This window comes from Sinocyclocheilus rhinocerous, unplaced genomic scaffold (assembly GCF_001515625.1).
Source record: "Sinocyclocheilus rhinocerous isolate Xijiao unplaced genomic scaffold, SAMN03320098_v1.1 scaffold463, whole genome shotgun sequence".
Lineage (NCBI taxonomy): Eukaryota > Metazoa > Chordata > Actinopteri > Cypriniformes > Cyprinidae > Sinocyclocheilus > Sinocyclocheilus rhinocerous.
In genome coordinates, this window is record NW_015627535.1 from 17,495 (window position 1) to 39,990 (window position 22,496).

The following is a 22,496-nucleotide window of genomic DNA, read 5'->3' on the forward strand; positions in this document are numbered from 1 at the left end:
ATACTCACTTCTTCTGTAGATGAGGCTGGATCATGAATGATTCGCGCGAACATAAGACGCATTTAGGCAGATCGGGGGAGCATTCCCTTTAGAAACAAATGTAAGCCATTGTGAGTTCAGCAGCTCAGATGTCAGAAGTAAATGACAACTGCTGTGACATCACACAGACAAGCATCTGAGATCGGCTCGATTTGAGAAAGGGGTAAACATTTAACCAAATTTTAAAAAAAAACACTGGGTGGATTTTTATCATTATAGGGTGGTTGTGTACACACACTCCCAACACACATTTCAGTTCAAACAACTTGTAAAAGTGCATGTAGCATCCTATGACCCCTTTAAGGCGGTTCAGAGTCGACTCTTTCTTTTAAAGACAATATCTTTATTTATCATGCACTTTTTTGATGACAATTTTTTCAGACTGTTTACACTGAAGGATAGCTATGTTACAAACGGCAAAAAATATATTTTTCGAAAACCCATATCAAGTTCAAGTTTATTTCTAAAGCACATTTAAAAACAGCTAAAAGCCGACCAAAGTGCTGTACACTGTCAATAGCACAAATACAGTAAGTAAAATATTAATAGCATAATGTCAAATAAAAAAAGTACACTGTCAATAGCACAAATACAATAAGTAAAATATTAATAGCATAATGTCAAATACACATAACATGACTATAACGAAATCAATTAATAAACGCCAAAGTAAAAAGATGAGTTTTGACCTGCTCTTTAACCATATGTGTGGGTTAAGCTGAAAAGCTTCATATTATATATAAGGATTGACAAAGTACAATGAAATAAAAAAATGTGTCAAAGCACATATCCAGCTTCAAACATATTTAAAAGTTTTTGACGGTTCATGCATAAATGCCCTGAGGCACATTATATGGAGGTGAATTATGTGACTTTGCGAACAGCGAACACTGAAGGTGATGGCTTAACTGAACTCGGGTTCACGTTTGTGGAATCTGTTTTATTTTGAACTGTTGCTTGAAGCTGCTCACAACAGTTCAAAGAGTTCAACTCAGTTCAACTCAGACTTCACAGTATTTGTTTCTATTGTGTGTCAATGGGAGCTGCTGATAACCGATCCATTTTAATTACTGTCACATTAGAGAAACCTAAGGCATCTGCTGCATGACAATTCATGGATAATTACAGCACCTCTGATCATATCAAAATGCATTATAACAAAAGATTCAGATATCATATAGTCATATATCATTAAAAAACTGCTCACTGCATTTTAACAGTAAAATGCAGAACATTAAAAAAATTACCATGTACAAAAATATAGCAAAATATGCAAATAATTTATTGTGCCTTGCTTCACTATGGAAAATATATAAATATATATATATAAAAAAATTTTTGGAATGTTGTAAAATATGTTGTTAGGCATAATGGCTAAATATCTCAATTACCTGTAAAATTCAGTCCTTCCATTATTTAATATGCATATCTTTTAACATTGCAAACTCATTTTAATTGCATTTACCACTTAGTGAAGTGCACTTAGTTTGTTCAAACAAAGCCGGCACTCAAACCATACACTACTGTTCAAACATTTAGGGACAGTAAGACCCTTGAAAAAATAAAAAAATAATAATACTTTCATTCATCAAGGACGTATTAATTTTTACATTAAGACATCAACAATGTTATAAAAATTTCAATTTCAAATAAATGCTGTTCTTTTGAACTTTCTATTCATCAAAGAATCCTGAATAATGTATCACGGTTTCCACAAAAATATTAAGCAGCAAAAACGGTTTCGACATTGATAATAATATCAAAGCAGCATATTAGAATGATTTCTGAAGGATCATGTGACACTGAAGACTGGAGTAATGATGCTGAAAATTCAGCTTTACATCAAAGGAATAAATTACACTTTAAATTATATTCAAATAGAAAATAGTTATTTCAGATTGAAATTATATTTCATAATATTAGTGTTTTTATTGTATTTTTGATCAAATAAATGCAGTATTGGTGAGCATAAGAGACTTCTTTCAAAAACATGAAAATTTTCGAATGGTAGTGCTTGTTTCCACTGGTGTAGAAGAAACGCTGCAAGACGTGTGTAAAAAGTTTGCATGTACAAAGCTGCTTTAAGAGTGGTCTACAATTGTGCCAAACTTTTTTAACTCATAGCTACAGAGAAAGTGTGCATAATGCATTGAAATCTGATTTAATCTAGTAATATGCAAGAATGACATTTAAGCAATGCACCAGCACTACAGGCAGATTTTAAAAAGCTTAGACGGACAGCACTACGTTCATCTCACATCTATTCATTGGCACACAGTGTTTTTACCTCTCATTTACATAAAGTCGAAAATTACTCGACTTTTTGATGTGTGAACCTGCCGCTCACCTCACATAGAAAATGAATTGAAAACGCCCGCTCAGCTTGCTTCAGTGAACATATACAGTCATCATAATAATTTCTTTAGGCTATAACTCTAATCTTTTGACTTGTGATATGATTGTGTAGATTTGATTTGTTGAAGTATCATATAATTTAACTTCAGTGGAGAGGGAAAAGGAGGGCAAACAGCAGCAGAGACACTGAAGCAGAAAGAGAAAGTGAGAAAACTCTGTCAGAGAATGTGTGTGTGTGTGTGTGTGTGTGTGTGTGTGTGTGAGAAATTTTGTGTCTCCAGCCCCCTGTGACAAGCAGCTCAAAGCCATGTCTGTGCCTTGTCCTTCCTGGAAATGTTTTGTTCTTGTTCCGGCACCAAGGTTATGTCGTGGCTACACAGTGACCAGGCAGTCTTTGGACTAGTGCTGAATACATATAATTCCATTTGTGTCATTTCTGTGTTTATATTTGGATTCTGAAGATGTGGTTCTCATAGAGAAGTTGAAGAGAGCTGTGTGGAAAAGCTCTTGGAGCCACCCCAGAGGTTGGATGTGACTTTGACATTTGACATTGCTGCAAGTACACTAGCGTTGGAAAGTATGGGGTTGGTAATATTTTTAAAATGTTTTTGATGTCTCTTATGCTCACCAAGGCTACATTCATTTGATCAAAATTACAGTAAAACATTAATGTATATATTCACAGTCTAGAATGCCTTATTGCCTACTTTGTTTGCATAAAATAGATAGCAAATAAAGTTACTCTACTAGCTATTTCCATGTTCTGAGAAGTGGAATTTTAAAAATAAAATAAAATATAGTTAAGTAAAATGTTAAAATAAAAGCAGTCAATATTGCATTTTGAGTGGTGAACATTCTAACAAACTTAATAGCAGATTTTCAAAATGTAATCATACATTTCTTAGTATCAGAAATTTAAGTATATATTGTGAAAACCATAAAAAGATTGCACACCTACCAGGCTGAAATGATCTACTAAACAAAACTACATTAGCTGATTCTTGTATTCTCTTGATAATGCAAACTTGAGTATGCTTTCTGCTTGTTTGCCCTTGGTAGTGTGGGTATACATTAAAGGCAGGGTATGTGATTTTTCAAAAACACTTTAGAAAACTGATTCGGGCCGAATAGCAAAACAAACTTGTAGCCAATCAGCAATAAGGGGCGCGTCTACTCGTGATGTGGAGGAGGGCGCGTTCAGTGCATGGGACGGACATTAGCCGAGCCGAGCGACAGAAAGATTTAAAAAATGTAATTAAATTCAAAACATCTTATTTAATCATCATTATTTTTGTCTTGCTTTCCATGAAAATATCTAAACAAGATACATTTTGCATAGCAAATTGTCAAAAGATTAAATTGCATAAGCATGATTTTGATGCTTAAAAACTAGAATAGACAGTTTGTCGCTGAGGTAAGAAAAATAAACTACTCTCAGTCTTATGATGTTTTTTTCATCGTGATATTAATAATTAAGAAACAGGGTTTGCAGTGTAATTATTTAGCACATAATTCTCACATAAAATAGTTAATATTTCGGCTTGTACTTTGAAGTATAAGATCATTCAGCTTCATCAAAGTTTCCTTTCCTGACAGCTACTATATTTGGTAAATTCTGGCCATTCTGTCCATCAGCTTGCGCAGAAACGAAGCTGGAATATTTTCCTCTTTCCTCCTGGGTGAACATCATGAGCTGCCTCGTGTCGCATGGCCGCCTTTTTCCCCATCACCTTTTAACTTTGCGCTTCGGTTGCCAATGGACTGAAGTGACCAGAGCATTGCCTTGCACAATCTGATGCAAGCTTCTTGCTTGAAATAGCTGCTCGGGACTCTGACAAATATTTGGGGTCATTATTTCACTGAAATGTGAATCCACTCTGGATCTAGAAGGGTTGGCGTATTTCTGAAGGATTTTCAAGTGTTCTTTCCTCATTATAATCCCATGAATCCGGCTGAGATCCCACCATGTGCAACACTGCAAAACACCCTTATCGTATAGGACGCATGTGATCAGTAGAGGGGCTCAAAGGGAATTTTTTTAAGGATGCATAATATATCAGTACCATTTCAGATATCAGTGATATTAGTCATATGAATTTATAAGTATCAGTTGTTTATTGTACGTGCTCAGCTTTACATTTAGATTAATTTTGCAATCCTCTAATGCTCATTTAAATTTGATCTTTAAAAAACATTAATAATTTAAGAGTACTGTTAAACGTAATCTTTAGCTTTTAACAATTTATTTTTAGTTGAAACTATTTTTAAAGCAATTTTTGTTTTATTTTTAAAATTTTAGTTTATTTTTAATTTATTTAGACAATAGTATAGACAAAATAATAATATGAAAATTATTATTGGCCATTTTTTTTATCAACCAAAATTTTAATATCAGTGCTTCCCTAATTTTTGTTGCTCAGATGTTTTTTTTATGTCTTGTGATTTAGTAGTAGTAGTAGTATTTATCTTTCAGTTAAATATAATTTTTTCTAATCTTTTTCTCCTAAAAGGCACAAATTAAATCTTGTTAACATATTTGCGTTTACATATATGCATTTGGAAGGCGCTTTTATCAAAAGTTACCTCTATTGCATTACAGATACAGGTAATAATGTTACAAATAATGTTCAGTTTCTTGTACAGGCCAATCATTTCGCTTCATAAGACCTCAGTATGTCGTCAGGAGTCATGGGTAGGCCTGGGCGATAAAACGGTATCGATATTTATCGACGGTACACCTTCTTCGATATCGATAGAAAAATTGTTCGATATAGCGCACGATATAGGCACGTGCTATGAGTGACGCACACACAAACACGAACACATGCTGAAATGAGTGCTGTGCCTGCCTGTGATGAGGAGATTGTGAATAAAGAATGAATATTAATCGAATTTAAAATAGACATTTACATTTGAATGTTAGGTGTGCGTCAGGGAGCGTCATCAGTGGTGCGTGAGATGCGGTGATGATGTAAGCGCCCAACCCTAGTCACGGGTATTAATTTTATCTTGCCTGTATATGCTTTTTTGACTCTCAAAGTGTAGGCAGCCATTGCCTTGCATCTTATGAATTACCAAGCACCACGGATTCAGCTAAAAATCTTCTTTACTGTTCTACTGAAGAAAAAAGTAAACTACATCTTGGTTGGCCTGAGAGTGAGTAAATTAAAAGCAAATTAAAAATTTTGGGTGAACTATCCCTTTAAGCTACAGGAAGGCTATACATAATTTCTCATTTCTCCTTCGCTCACACACCTGTGTAATGGCCTCCATGCATGCCTCCATGATGGTTACACACGGCGTACAGGTCGTACAGGAAGTTCAGCATGTGTCGGCTGGCTTCGGGCCGGTGATGGGCCTGTTGTTTCCAGCCGGGTGGTGGACGGGCACAGTTGCTCCTCTTGACCATGTGGCGGCCCATATCGAGGCCAGTGAGGGGGAAGTGTACCAGCGTGGAGAGCTTGTTACGGCGCTCTCCCACCTGTCGGAATCGTTTGAGGTGAAGGATGAGGATGTCTGGGAGGGTCCACAAGCTCATCTGCACCATGCCCTGCTGCAGCTGCTTACAGTGAGGACACTTCCATGCATCGTCAGGGGCCAACTAAGTAAACATGGATGAAAAATTAGGATATACAACTCAAGGAAACTTTACATGAGTGCTTTTTGGTCTAAATAAATGGTCCTGAAAGATCTGAATTGATCACATTGCATTCTTTTTGAACAGCTCGCATTAATTAAATGAAAGGAAATAAACAGAAAAGAGCTTCATGACTTTCAAAAAGAGAAAAAGTCTGAACTTTTTTTTTTTTGTAATATAAAATATATAAATGATGACATTATTTAATTTCATTTGCATTTAAACTACAATTCAAAAGTTTGCTGCTGGTAAGATTTAAAAAAAATTGTTTTAAATAGTTTTTTTTTTTAAAGGAGTCTCACCAAGGCTGCAATTAGTCAAAAATACTGTTATTTATTATAAAAAAAGTAATACTATGATATATTACAATTTAAAATAACTGTTTTCTGTATGAATGTATTTTAAAGTGTAATTTATTCCTGTGATGTAAAGCTGAATTTTCAGCATCATTACTCCAGTAAACTCCTGTTTACTCTGATACTGAAGCAAGATTTGTTCACGTTCGTGTAGCTGCATGAACAAATGGCACTTCAACCCGCCAAAAGGGGTGGAACCGACTGCTATATAAGTCGGCTCAGAGCACCATTCATCAGAATTTTTCTCCTTCAGCACGAAGATGCAGAGGAAGGATGCCTCTAACAGTGCTTCCATCCGGTGACTGAAAAGAGCACTTCCTAAGAGCAATTTCTTTAGCGGCATTGTTTCAAATGTCGCACTGCAAGTGTGGCTCAGATGGGCACAGTGAGTGTGTCGTGTGCCTGGGCAGCACCCACGCCAAGGCAACGCTCACCGAGACGGATTGCTCTGACTGTGAGAGCATGAGTCTTGCCCTGCTTTGGTCACGTATAGCCTACTTTAATGAAGGTCGGTCCTCCCTCATCTGCTCCCTCGTGTCTCCCCTCCCAGGAGACTCTGTGGAAGAAACAGCGGTGCAGAGGAATGGATTTCCCAGATTTGAGTGATCTCACGCTGACACAGGTCCCATGTGCTTCACTCACCCCACAGCACTTTGATTCGCCAGTGTTATTCTCACGATAGGATCAGTGCCCCTCACACTGCTACTTCTGCCGACCTCACCTCCGTTAATGACACTGAAGAGAAAGGTTATGGCAAGCTTCCCCCTCTGGAAGAGGTGGTCGCTGCTCATCTCTGCCCTCCATCAGCCCTAGGATTGAAGGCACATGCAACGCATCCATAAGCCCTGCAGGAACCTGCATCATGGGCAGGGCCTATTGAATGGCTGGCCAAGCTGGCTCAGCACTGCACACGATGGCGGTGCTCCAAATTTTCCAAGCCAAACTTCTCCACTCCATGAATAAGTCCTGCTCTGGATCTGACGCCTTTAAGGATCTGCCCACAGCAACTGATCTGGCTCTACGCGAAATAAAGGCAACAGCACAGGCAATCCGCAAGGCCATGGTCAACTTGGTGGTGCTGGGGCGTCACCTTTGGTTTAATTTAATGGAGATCAAGGACGATGACAAGGTCGCCTTCCTCGACTCCCTAGTTTCCTGCATGGGATTATTTGGCCCGGCTATGGATGGATTTGCTGAACGCTTCACGGCGGCACAGAAGTCATCGCAGGCTATGCGTCACTTCCTGCCGAAGCGCTCCAGTTTGGCAGATGCTTCAATTCACCAGAAGGCTCCATCCTTTCAGCAGCCTGCTAAGCCCGTGCCATCAATGACACAGCACCTTCAGGTGGCGAAACACTACCTGTTTCCTAAGCACCAGGGACCCTGTCCCCGAGTAACGCTGGTCCCACCGAGGCTTGACTGCCCTCAAATAAAGCTTGCGTACACTCTCCACCCCCCTGCCTAGATCTGAGCGATGGAAGCTCTGTTCAAATTGGAACCGTCTTTCAGTGCGTGCCCAACAAAATTACCTCTGTGATAGCGGACACACATACTCAAAAGTGCATAGAGTGGGCGACTTGCAAGCACTGTCAATCAGTGCTTCATGCTATGTGCCTAAAGTGCTCTCCACTCCATTCAGAGCACAAGTCATTATTACCCTGCTAGCCGTTCCTAATTCAGAGGAATCCACTCTGCCCGGTTCGGGCTCTTAGAGTGTATGTTGTGCTCTCTGGCCCATTTCGTCACTCAGAGCAGCTCTGTGTATGCTTTGGAGGCCGCTCTAAATGGCTGCTGGTTACGAAGCAGAGATAGTTGGATAGTTGATGCTATAGCCCTGGCTTACACCTCAGAGAGCTTACAGTGTAATATTGGCATGAGGGCCCACTCCATCAGAGGAATGGCCTCCTCCTGGGCTTGGTCCAGGGGAGTTTTAATTGGTGATACTGTATCTGTGCGGCAGCTGGCTGGTCTTCACTGTCTACCTTCACCAGATTTTATAACCCTGGGTCTCATATTTGGCTCATGCTTTTTTAGGAGCCCTCATTACGGGCGCTCCGGGGCTGGGCTCGCAGAGTGGCTTCGTTCTGCACTTGCTTATAGCACGGCACTTTTGGATGCGTTCCCCATAAGTGCACAGTGCAATGGGAGAGACCGTTTGAAAGATAAAGGACGAGCATTGCATAAGCTGCTGATGCTATAAGGCTGCACACAAGTCGATGACTGTCGCTATCAGTTGAAAGATTCTGATGAATGGCACTCTAAGCTGACTTATATAGTAGGGGTAAAAAATATGATTTCTTGATTTTAATTGATTCTCATTTTTATGAAAAGATATCGAGTCATAAATCCCGAGAATCGATTAGTCTAACCTGTCAGATAATGAACTGAACATTGTAGCACGCCTCCCATCCAATAAATTGCAATAAGTTTTGTGATTTGTTAATTTTGATATGAAACAAAGTCTCAGATTTCAAATTCTGTCCATTTTATTACAATATTCAAATATTAAATGCCGTTTTGGTGCTGTTTGAGGTGGAGTGACAGATCGCTGTGAACTGATCATCTCCTCCGCTTTAATAGCAGTTACAGCATGAAATAAACATGAATGAACATCTGAAGGTGTTAAAAGAGAGTATAACTTACCGAAATCTGTATCCTGTCTCATGTAATCGCTCAATCAGTGTTTCAAACGTGGAAAGATGACAATAGCTTGTAAACAATGTTTCACAAATCGTCATATTTACCTCAGAAAAACATATTCGGTGACCATGAACTCATTAGTCAGCTAGAAAAATTTACTCTAGAGAGGAGCATTTAGCTAAATATGCACCATATAACATATTCATTATAATGTTTTTTACTGTTCTTCAATATTTAATTTATGTTTGAATAAATTCGTCAAGTTTTTGCGACAACCACAATTTTTATGTTTATATTTAAAAAAAAAACAGAATTGGAGTAGAAATATAATTATGTAATTTAAAGTTAAAATTAGTATTATAACTTTAATATTACAAAAACTTTAAGCATATTTTAAGTGTTTGTATACAAATCAGCAAATTTCAACCTTTTTTTTCCTTGAGAAAATTTGCCATGAACTGTACATGATATATATCCAAAATAATCAATATTGAATTGGAATCGAAACTAAATCGAATCGCAAGTTTGTGAAAGATAATCGAATCGAATTGTGAAATTTGTGTCAAAACCCAGCCCTATTATATAGCAGTCGGCTCGACCCCTTTTGGCAGGTTGAAGCGCCATTTACATGAACGTGAACAAATCAGGCTTCAGTATCAGAGTAAACAGGAGTTTACCCCATAAGCGTACAACGCAATGCTCATTCCCTTATCTTAGGGAACCGAGGTTACGAAAGTAACCAGAGAGATTTGTCCTCTTTCAAATAGAAACTCCTGCTGCACTAGAGCGACTGTCACAGAATGAAAGGGGAACATCACAATCATCACAAAATGATGTTTCAGAAAATTTCCAGGTCTCAGCTGTTATGCATGTTTATCTGAAATAATGAAAGTTGGTTAAAAAGCTTTACACACTTACTTTTATGAACAACAAGAGGGAGAACAATGCTTGTATTTCCTGATTTCCAAGAAATGTCACATAATTTTTGTAAAATGTATAAGGAAAAGGTCATTAAGGCTAAAGCCATCTCTGAAGCAAATTAATAAAATTTAGTTATATTTTACTAAATTGCTTTAAATAAAATTAATAGCAATTTAGTAAAATAATCTACAAATATGCTAATGGAATAGCTGCTAATTGCTAATTATTTTAATTAAATTCTATTATTTATTTGACTAAAAACAGTTAAAATAAAATTTAACATTTAAATTATTATTAAAATAACTTAAATTATTAAAATAATACAAATTATAATACATTTAATAATAATATATAATATAATTAATAATACTATATTTTAATTATAACATCTTATAATTAATTATAATAAAAACCTTAACCAAATAATAATGGTATCTTATAATTTAGGATAATAATAATACTGTATAATTTATTATAATAAAAATCGTATAATTAATTAACGAACATTTCAAAATGTACAAATTACAGAATATAAAAAAAATATTTTGATATTTCTTTTAACTACACATTTTCACTGGAATGTTTTACTATTCATTGGTATTTTTTTTATTGTATAACATTATATAAATGCAATATCGCCCTCGCACTCAGTTTAAGCTGGGTTGTGATTTCCTGTGGCATTCAGCTGCTAATATTCAGTACTAAATGTGATTTTGTGTGAGTTACTTGTTCTTCTTTAGTGTAGAGCTCACAGCACTCATCCAGGGTGCAGCTGTGCTGTTGAACGTGGTGTTTTTGTTGAGCACGAACACTTTCCGAGTCCTTCACCACCTCCTCTTGGATGTTACCAAACAGGCTGCACACAGACACACAGTAACACCAGGTCATTGGACCGTCACGCTTGTATTGCTGTCTCGATGTGCTTTAAAACGAAGTGTGGATGGAATGTTCTGTATTTTCACACATACTCAAAAGGAAGTGAAAGATTGCATTACCAGTCTTTGATTCTGTGCTCCCACTCAACAATGAGCTTCACATGCGGCGGCCCACCTGAGCCGCACAGCTTTAGAGCTCTGAGGAGATAAAGACAAAGCCAAAGGGATTGTGTTAAAAGAGCTTCTCACGCATACACAAATATACACGCAGACATACACATTTAGAGGTTTTAAAAAAATACTCAATACCCAGTACATTCTCAGGAAAAGTTAGAAAGCCACTGCATGACCATGACCACGTATGAATAACATTTGAGCAAAGAAAAACAGTTCCTGGCAAACGGCTTTGCATAGACACAGAGAAGATGGACGTTTAAGGCATAATGTACAGTCGTATTACTAATTACACAGCTTTTAACCACATAAATAATGACGAGGACATTAAATGTTATTTGAGAAGAAACTTCTTTTACCTTTACAATTTTACCTGTTTATTATCTTAAATCCATTACAGTGTTCTGACAACAAGACTGTTAATACTGAAGTCCCCCAGTTTAATTTTACAGTAAATACAGTCGATAACTGAGGCACAAAATGTATTTGAATGAAAGCTCCAGTCCCAAATACCTGGATAAACGGTATGTTAATGACAATGTTGCTAATGCAATGGTTGTTATTGGGGAATAACGGAATCACGGAATGTTGATTCCAATCCGAATCGAGTATTCCAGAGTGCTGTGTAATAAGCTACCTTATCAAACACCACTGTTGTGAAATTATTAAGAACAAACCCACCACAGTTACTACAAAATGGTAAAATATGACATATTACAAAACGTAAGGATAATACTCTCCAATCCTGATCAACCTGTAACTGCAGCACATCTAGAATATGAACAAGAGAATCATGAAGAGAATGTCAGCAGGAAGATGTGCAGGAAGACGTTAAGATGATTATGAGATTAGTGTCAATATTTGAAGGTTTCGAGGGTTAAGGACATCATTTAACCCTGTGTGCTTTAAAAGGCTCCTCGAGGGCTGTAGAAATTTTATGAGGGTGATAAATGTTGGCGGCCACTCAGAGGTTTCTTTTGATGTTTAGGATAAAAAAAAAAAGTATCATAAATTCAGTAGCTTCTCTGATGCCTCTACCTGTAAATACAGTATGAATTATTAAGCGTTGCTAACTATGAATAATGAATAAAGTTATATTGATTGTTTGTTTAATTCATAAAAATGTTAACTGTTTATTTTAGAGTCTGTTTTATTAGAAAACAACCTATGAACTGGATTGCTGTTACTGGCACCTCTGAGAAAGATTTATATATAAAATGTATATTCTGTTCTGATCCATGTCTGTATGAACACACACACACACACACACACACACACAATACTACCTGTCCACTGCAGGGTGATAAAGTGGCCGTCCGTCTTGGGGATTTAAGTAGCTATAAGCTGCAGATCCCCCAACAACACGAATCTTGAACAACACCCTGAAATTCTGAAATGAAAAACATGGAGATGTTAGTAGAAAAAGGCCAAAGAAGCATAAAACATTGAGCAGTTGCTTTTGCAATTACACTAATACTTCAATATTGGCATTGTGATATTGTTAACTAGTTAGAAATATCAAGACAGAAAAGTGATGTGAGATTATATGAGAGGGTGTTTCTTTCAATCATATTTAAAACTGACAACACTAAGCAACAAAATAAATGATAACAGTGATGCTTATATACATATATACATACATACATACAATTTAAAATACTGTCTTCTATTTGAATATATTTTCAAATATAATTTATTCCTGTGATGCAAAGCTGAATTTTTCAGCAGCCATTGCTTAGCCTTCACTGTCACATGATCCTTCAGAAAACATACTTTGGTGCTAAATAAACATTTCTTCTTATTACCAATGTTGAAAATAGCCGTGCTGATTAATATTTTTGAGTAAACCGTGATACAGGATTCTTTGATGAATAGGAAGTTCAAAAGTTCATTTATTTGAAATCTTTCGTAACAATGTAAATGTCTTTACTGTCACTTTTAATCAATTTAAGTCAACCTTGATGCATAAAAAAAGATATCTTTCAAAATCTTACTGACCCCAAACTATATATATCTGTATATCTGTTTGCAGGCCCTCTGTAGTACCTTTATGGACCCACAGGGGTCCATAGACGCCTACTAAAAGACGCCCTTGATGCGGACTGACACGGTTTTATTCTGGCTGGTGTGTCTAAAAACACACAGCAGGGGGAACCAATCAACTGCTGAAAAGCAACAGGAATAACTACAAGAATGTAAGAGGAAGGAAGCAGATGTTTTAGAGGAAGTGATGGCATTTTGTGAGAGACTTTACTTTGAAACCTAAAGATCTTGAATTGTGATTGTCTTTGGTGGGACTGACTGTTCAAAGTTTGCACATATTTTGTATTTTCTTGCATCCATAGCTTGTATTTACAGCTAAACTCTCCATCAGCTAAATTAACTATGGTTTAACTATAACCTCCGTCAAGTATGGCAGTTGATCTTACATGTGCCTGTGATCCATTGATCATTAGATAGTAGAGTTTACTGAGGATGCTCTGCTGTAGCTGGTCCCACGACACTGACCTGTCCTCTCTCATCAGAAATGGAGGACCGAATCTGCAGATAAACAGATATCAGATTAGTGTGTTAATATGGATGATGTTGATGTTTTTTTGTTGTTGTTTTTTTGCATGCTTGTATATTGTTTTATGCATTATGTTTCAATGTTTATAAAGCACCATGAGAGGTCCTTTTAAACGTCCTTTATAAAATAAACTGTATTATTATTTAAATACATGTGATACATGGGAGACCGGGGCTAGTTGTCACACTTTTACGGGATAGGTTTATTTTTGACAGTCAAGTTTCTATATAGACATATACCTTAACATTCTGATGACAAAAAGCTATTGAACATTTCCATTATTGCCTAAGAAAAAAACTATACTGTTCATTGAACACGTTGACCTAAAAATTAAAATAGAATTTAATATTATTTTAGTATCACTGAGATTCTATTATAGTTTTAATAATAGTAGTTTTTATTTTTATTTTTATTTAATTTTCAATTAAAGTTTTAGTAATTTAAATAAAGTTTTTGTCATTTTTATTCGTTTTTTTTAATATGTCTGTACAGATTATTATTAATTTTAATTTTAGCTTTTAGTACATCAAGTTAAACTAAATACAAATGAGAAATGTTGCCTGAAATAAAGTAAAAACATTTTTATTATATTTTGTTTCAGTTAACATTTATTTTTTAGTATTGCAGTTTTAGTTAACTATAGTAACCTTGTACTGAGTTAACCTCAACCAACGTTAAAAATGCTACAGTTCAGCTAAATCTTACATTGTCCCTCCCACATTAAACCATTTAAATTACATAAAACAGCTTTGCAATGTTAGCTTAAAAGTATTTGGATACATGTTATGGAACTCATGTTATTATCGACAAGGATTAAAAAACAACAATCAGTTTTAAATAATACGAAACAGGGGTCTTGCACAATCTCTCCTTCCACCATGGGGTTCTTGGCCTAAAAAGGTTAAAGATACACAACTGCAAAGACCTTAGTCACTACCTGAAATCACATGAGATTCATATGTAAACACTGGGTCACATTTTGATGTGCATGTTTGTCAGATAAATTACTGCCTGTGTTTGGACACTATGTTCCAGTGTACTCAGCAGTGCCCTTGAAATCCACCCCACCCTTTTTAGTTTAGTGTTTTTTTTTTTTGCGGCAGGAGGCTAGTGATTAAGTTTCCAGATTTCTGCTACAGGACTTGTACAGCATGAATAAAGGAGACAAAACAAACAAAAGTGAGCTGAGGGAAAGCAAGCCTTTCAGAATGTGATAAACACGTAATTGTGTTGGGGTTTCGCCTCAGCCAAAAACAACGGTGGGAGTTTTCCCTGACAGGAGGCAGAGAGAGAACTGAGATCTGAACAAACATGCTTTGATGCTGTTAACGTCACACATCTCGCCCCAGGCAACAACACGGGGAGGCTTCACCAAATTATAAAGCAATAAAGTGTCTGTCCGTCCATCTATCTAACTATGCTTGACACCACACAGTTTAAACATATTCTGGACATAAAAAATAGATAAAAATGATCATAAAACAGCATTTGCAAACAATTTCACTTCAGTAAGGTGGTGAGGACAGTTTTGAGGTCAAATTCACCTTTGACAGCATCTTATTGCAATAGTCTCAAATAAATGGTGCTTTTTCAAATGCATCACTATTTGCTATTAGTGCATTATGGTAATTGTTATTAAATGACTGCATTACATATAGGCAAGATTTTAATAGCCCCAAACAATGACTAAATAGCTATTTTGTTCTAGGTGAACATTATTTAACCCCTTTTGGCCTAAGTTAAGTCAGCTGGAAAGGAAAGTAGGATAGAAAGACATCACGTATTGATTAAAGATTACAAAGAGAAATATTTTTTTCGATAAGGTCAAATTCACCTTTTGACAGCATCTTATTGCAATAGTCTCAAATAAATGGTCCTTTTTCAAATGCATCACTATTTGCTATTAGTGCATTATGGTAATTGTTATTAAATGACTGCATTACATATAGGCAAGATTTTAATAGCCCCAAACAATGACTAAATAGCTATTTTGTTCTAGGTGAACATTATTTAACCCCTTTTGGCCTAAGTTAAGTCAGCTGGAAAGGAAAGTAGGATAGAAAGACATCACGTATTGATTAAAGATTACAAAGAGAAATATTTTTTTCGATATTCTTTGGAATAACATATACTGAAAAATCATGCACAATAAGACCAAAAATTTATTCAATCAATTTAATAGGGTAAATTTAGATTTTATGTTGACTTTAAAGATAGACATGCTGAAATTGCTACTATAAGCCTACAACCAGCAACTAGCAACAAACAAAATCAATGTGGACACAACAGAGAAACTCTTTGCTGACTTTTCCACTATGTTTGATGTTGCACACTCTAAACATCAAAAGAATGTTTTCCTGCAATATACCTGCTCCTGTGATGATCTTAAAATGACAGTAAAGTCCTCTGGGGTAGAAAACTCCATAGGGAACCTGATATTCTTTCTATAATCCATTTTATTTTATGTGAACTCTGCAGTGCTTCCTGTCTATACAAGTGCCCAACTGCTAATTGCATCGATTAGAAAATATAGTTTATCCATCTTAATGTTAATACTTCCTAAAAAGTGTTATTTTAATATGATTTATATACTATTATAGCATTTATTAATATTTTGAATTAGTGTTCATTTTTATATTTTCAGTTTTTATTTTCATTTTAGTTTTAGTAATGATGTGCTTTTGTAATTTTTTATTAGTTTTTGTGTTTTATTTCATTTGAACTTATTTTATTGCTGTTAATTGCCATGGCAACATTTCTAATCGAAAATACCCTTCATCATTTACATGATTCATGTAATGTATTTTGAATGTGGCGGGACAAGAAACATTAACAGAAATATTTCTGACATGCTAGGCATATGATTAAGAGTGAATGTGTGCATATTTTAAAATTAAAATATTATTTGCAAATAGTTCAAACGCATTACAATACATTGTAGTTCTTTTACTATTTTTATTTATTTAATTTGAATTAATTTAATTAAGTTATTCCCTTAAATCTCCCCTAGTTAAAAATATATACAAAAATGTACTTTATATACCAATGTTTAAGATATGGTTACGGCCTTGTTATGACATCTGCCTAGTCTCATTGTAAGTTTCTATATTCAAACATTCCCAATTAATGAACTCATGACTACAGCTGTATGTCAGATCTAGTCCTTTCCACACTCTAACTTTGCAGTGATAGGAATATCACTTTTATCAGTCTCTGGAGAAAATCAATCAAACTATCACTGCCTTCAAAATGACATGTACTCACTCTAGCTCATCTGTAAGAGACGAACATATGTTCTGAGCCTTGCTCTCTCTCGTTCTCTCTATGACATCCTTTAAAGTGAGGGAGAAACTCACATTACAAAAAGCCATGGAATGAAATTAGATTTCTGGAGGCATTCACACCTAAGAGAGTATTGATCTCTGAGCGATTGTCACTGTCACTGTGTGTCTGAAGGATCGCTCTGATGTGACAAACGTCAAAGAATCTGTGAGAAGCTTTTAGAGCAAAAGTGAAAAGTTGAGGTAAAGTTGTCACTATTGATACCTGCCAGCTTTACGTGGCATAAAGAGGCATGTTTTTGTTCTCTGAAGTCCACTTTTAATGCTAGTTCAGATCATTTTCACCCTTTGTGACCCCTTGAAATTAAACCTTTAAAATTTATTTTTGTAAATAAACTTTGTTACGATTGGCTAATCTCATATAGTGATAATCTAGTCAGTTTTTCCCCTCCTGTTTTTTAAAGGAATGAACACTTTTATTCAGCAAGGATGCATGAAAAGTGACAGTAAAGACATTAATAATCTTACAAAAATTTATATTTCAAATAAATCCTGTTTTTTCCCCCAACTTTCTATTCATCAAAATATCCTGGAAAAAAATTTATCACAGTTTACACAAAAATATTAAGCAGCACAACTGTTTTCAACATTGATAATATTAAGAAATTGTTTCTTGAGCAGCAAATCAGCATATTATAATGATTTCTGAAGGGTCATGTGACACTGAAGACTGGAGTAATGACGCTGAAAATTCAGCTTTGCATCACAGGAATAAATTACATTTTATAATATATTCAAACAGTGATTTTACAGTGTATTAATATTTTACAATATTACTGTTTTTACTGTATTTTTGATCAAATAAATGCAGCCTTGGTGAGCATTAGACACTTTAAAAAAAACATTTAAAAATCTTCACGACCCTAAACTTTTCAACGGTACTGTATAAATATAAATATAATATATTATTTTAGTTTATTGTATAATATAATATAAATATATATTTTATAATATATCTATATAAAATATAAATATATTTTTCAATATTTTTAACATTATGACGAGAAAAAAAGAACAACGCAAGATATTAAACCATATGTGAATATGTTTATGAAGTAGAATATTGTAGAAAATTTTCAAATAATCCAGTCAGAGTTAATAATGCTGGCAATAGACATGCTTGAATGCCAGTAAACTGAACTGTATACACAATATAAACGTAATTTTACATCTTACATCTGCACAAAATGACAAAAAATACAAGTGAACTTGAACTAAGTTACGGCTTAGAATGAGTTGTGAATACGGTCTTTCTGTAACAACTTAAAGATGTACAAATAACTAAATGTTTCACAACATTGTATTATAATAGTTTCACTAATATGTTATTTCAGTAGTTTTCATATATGAGGATACATGTTTAAATTAATAGATAAGTATTTGGTTTAATTTTGCAACTAAAATTACTTCTTGTCAACTAAAATGTTATTTCTTTTGACTAAAATTAGTTGCCATTTTAGTCTGAATAAACTTGACAAATATAAATGAATATGACATGGCAAAATATTGACAAAGTTTAAATGATTTTTTCTAGGGCTAACATTCATGCAAATTCATTTTTAACGGCACTAATTTTATTAATGCGCGATTAATGCAGCGTGCATTTTCTGTTTCAGGGTTCCCGCGGGTCCTTAAAAAGTCTTAAGAGGTCTTAAATTTAATTGTATCATATTTAAGGCCATAAAAAGTCTTAAATGGTACAAGAAAGTCTTAATTATGATTTCAAGAGGTCTTAAATTTGGGGAGGGAAAGACAAGAATTGTGATATGGCTTAATGTGACGATTAAACTTTAAAAGGCGATGATTTCATTGAATAAATATGTGCACTGCACGTTTCAAAGTCCGCTGCTGTGCTGCTTTGTTTACAGTCTGAGAAACCTCTATATTTCTGCCGTTCCGAAAGTGCCATCTGCTGGCAGAGAATGAATTTGCATTTTCAATAAGTCCTGTTTTTGTTCAGACCAATGCGAACATCCATGTTTTTATGCAGCAAACACACATTTGTAAATGTGAACTAGTAGATCGATAAGAAGATAATGCATTATAAAAATCTAAACAATTAAGCCAGTAAAATATAGTTATATGGTATTTAATATAATAATTGTTTAAATTAATATAATAATTGATACTTTTGTTTAAATTTTTTAAAAATGATTTAAAAAACGTTTTGTTTTTGTGAAAACCTGTATCTGAATTCTTTATGCTCTATGTTGAGTATGGTTTCACTAATAATAAACATACATTTGCATAAAGCATCCATATCAACCCATGTTGATTAGAGTATTAAAAACTTGAAAAGTATTAATTTAAGGTACATTTAAAATGTGCGATTAATCACGAGTTAACTCATGACAATCATTCGATTAATCACGATTAATTCGATTAAATGGTTTAATCGATTAACAGCCCTTATTTTTTCACCAAAAGACAAAAAACTGTCAAAAAATGCAGCATTTTTTAGGGTACCTCACTGCCTGCTGTCCTGCTCCGGCTGCATTACACACCAACAGCAAGATCTTCACCATCCCATCGGCCCGGTTCAGGAACTCCGAGGACAGTGCTCCGGACGCTGCCAGTCTGTGACCCTCCGGCCCAGACGAGGTGTACGGAGAGGACGGAAGACTGTGGTGGAACCCTGGGATGAGAGGGAGAACCAAGGAGAGGTAGAGGTCACCTCCTAAAACGCCTAATCTGTTGGCAGATTTATTGTCTGTGGCTCCATATAGCCGAATGTCAAATTTTATTGTATGACAAAACAAGGTGACATATGCACGGATAAAGAGAGGAAGAGAGTGATAAGAGAGAGAGAGACAGATGGAGACATGCAAATAGTGCACAGCAGACAGCAGACTGAACAGAGTGGGGTGTATGATCTGACGCCAGCCTTCACACACATACACATACATACTAAATGGATGTCAAAGTTTCAGATGATGTCTTCCAAATAAAGTTCGACTGGACAAGAAATTAAAGTCAGTGTAAAGCTAAATATGTGTTCTGAGTTTGTCACACCACAGAAAAATGTGTTATTAACCACCCAGCCAAATTTGAATGATAAAAAAATGCCAATTAAATAGAATAAGGTGTCAAAATCTTGAAAAAATAAGCAGTATTCTCAGCTCTCAAACGCTGGGGGCGTGTCCGCTGTCGGGGCTAAACCATGCCCACTCGCGGGAAAGCTGCTGTCTTTCTCAACTGCCAAATACCAATACAACCTGAATGGATGCTCCCTCTAGCAGCTTAATTTAAATAAGGAGACCGAGCTGTTTTGTAAATGATCTCAACCACGTAATATACGTGATGAAGGCATCGCTAACTAGTAAACTGTAGGCTGTAGTAACCAACAGTAATTTTTTATTTTTTTTAATATTTATTTTTGGCGTTTTTGCCCTTTATTGATAGGATAATAGTGAGACAGGAAGCGAAGTGGAAGAGAGAGGGGGGATGGGATCGGGAAAGGTCCGCGAGCCGGTAACCACCCAGCCAAATTTGAATGATAAAAAAATGCCAATTAAATAGAATAAGGTGTCAAAATCTTGAAAAAATAAGCAGTATTCTCAGCTCTCAAACGCTGGGGGCGTGTCCGCTGTCGGGGCTAAACCATGCCCACTCGCGGGAAAGCTGCTGTCTTTCTCAACTGCCAAATACCAATACAACCTGAATGGATGCTCCCTCTAGCAGCTTAATTTAAATAAGGAGACCGAGCTGTTTTGTAAATGATCTCAACCACGTAATATACGTGATGAAGGCATCGCTAACTAGTAAACTGTAGGCTGTAGTAACCAACAGTAATTTTTTATTTTTTTTAATATTTATTTTTGGCGTTTTTGCCTTTTATTGATAGGATAATAGTGAGACAGGAAGCGAAGTGGAAGAGAGAGGGGGGATGGGATCGGGAAAGGTCCGCGAGCCGGGACTCAAACACGGGACGCCCGAAGCGCAATGGCGCTACATGTCGACGCGCTGCCCACAAGGCTATCGGTGATGACTGTAACCAACAGTAATGACAGGAACTTGCGATTGAGCGGTGAACCACTGATGCTAATGCGCTCTAGGTATTAGGCGTGTTCAGCTTGAAGCAGCGCTGCGCAGACTGATCGGTGTATGACAACAAAGTACTGTGAAACCGATTCGAAAGCGTAAGGAGCGTCTGCTCTCTATAGCTCTCACTGTACTTTGATGTCACACACCGATCGGTCTGCACAGCGCTGCTTCAAGTCAAACACACCTCTTTATAGTGTTAGGGGAGAGGCCATGCTCAGTGGCTCCAGTGCGTCACCAACACATGATTTCAGGCCCGCCCAAAAAATCCTGAACACAAAAATAGTGAAAAACGGTTTAACGGTGTAACTCCACAATTCAGTATTGCAAAGTTCACAGTCTTTGTAACGTGTTTCAGCAATACATTTCTAACATTTCTAAATGTGTTTAGAAACAATTCTCTGAATCGCCTTTTCACGGACTTTAAAGGTGCACTAAGCGATCCAAACGCTGTTGATATTTGAAAGTACCAAAACAAACACGCCCATACCCCGACAGGACCTCGCCCCTATTTTGATATCTACGCCCCACACGTATGTACACAACCCTGGCATAACGACAATTACGGAAGCGAAGATGACACACAAGCATATTCAAACAAACGCCAACAAAATAAACGTTACTCACCTATCAAAAACAAACAATGCAACCTCGGCGTCCGATTCTAGGCCTTCCCGCTCCTTGAGTTCACTCCACCGCTGGAAAGCTGCTCCGATATTTACGCGGATCCTACCTCTTGCCTGATCGTAACCTTTCTTTTTAATGTTTTGTTTCTCCGATATTTTCCTCTTTATCCTCCAATTCTCTCTATCTATAGTCGATCTGATAATATCCGTCTGTGCACTCAAATTGAGCGCTCTCTTCTCTCTATCATTACAAGACACGCCCCCTTACTGCTGATTGGCTACAAGTGTGTTTTGGGACTCGGTCCGACACTGTGGTCAAAAGCGTTTTTCAAAAATTTTTTAGTGCACCTATAAGTACCCAGAACAAACTAACCAAAACAAGCCAAAGGCTGGCATTTTATTTCTTTTCCAAAAGTCACCCAGTTAAATTGATCAGGGACAGAATAGCCTCATATCTTCAAGGTGACATCATTAAAAGCATAAGTGTGTTATATCTGCACCTTGAGCATCAACAAACAGAACTGGAACTTTGAAAGGGTTTTAAAGATGCTCCTCATTGGACAAACAAACTGTCCCCCCTCAGACTCATGCAATTGGTTGAGCCAATGTTGTTGTGTCGGGCCAGTCTGGATGTGCAAAAAGAGGCATAATGACTATACTTTTCAGGAGTACTCCGCTGTTCAAATGTCTGGGGTCATATTTTCTTTCTTTCTTTTTTTTTTTTTTTTTTGAAGGAAATTGATAAAAAAGTATCACAGTTTCTACAGCAATACTAGGCAGCACAACTGTTTTCAATATTGATAACAATGTTTTCTTCAGCAGCAAATCAGCATACTATAATGATTTCTGAAGGATCATGTGACACTGGAGTAATGATGCTGAAAATTCAGCTCTGCATCACAGAAATAAATTACATTTTTAA

The 22,496-nt window shown here is 36.1% G+C and overlaps 1 protein-coding gene across 1 annotated transcript in view; it reads right to left on the reverse strand.

Annotated features, from left to right (window-relative positions):
* LOC107728700 (ubiquitin carboxyl-terminal hydrolase 43-like) overlaps positions 1-22,496 on the reverse strand; it is a 96,490-nt gene that overhangs the window by 9,574 nt on the left and 64,420 nt on the right. The window contains exons 7-12 of the mRNA XM_016538984.1: positions 19,374-19,542; positions 13,427-13,538; positions 12,284-12,387; positions 10,944-11,021; positions 10,675-10,804; positions 5,650-5,995 (exon numbers count right to left, since the gene is read on the reverse strand). Coding sequence (XP_016394470.1) covers positions 5,650-5,995; positions 10,675-10,804; positions 10,944-11,021; positions 12,284-12,387; positions 13,427-13,538; positions 19,374-19,542 — 939 coding nt within the window. The remainder of the gene's footprint in view (positions 1-5,649; positions 5,996-10,674; positions 10,805-10,943; positions 11,022-12,283; positions 12,388-13,426; positions 13,539-19,373; positions 19,543-22,496) is intronic.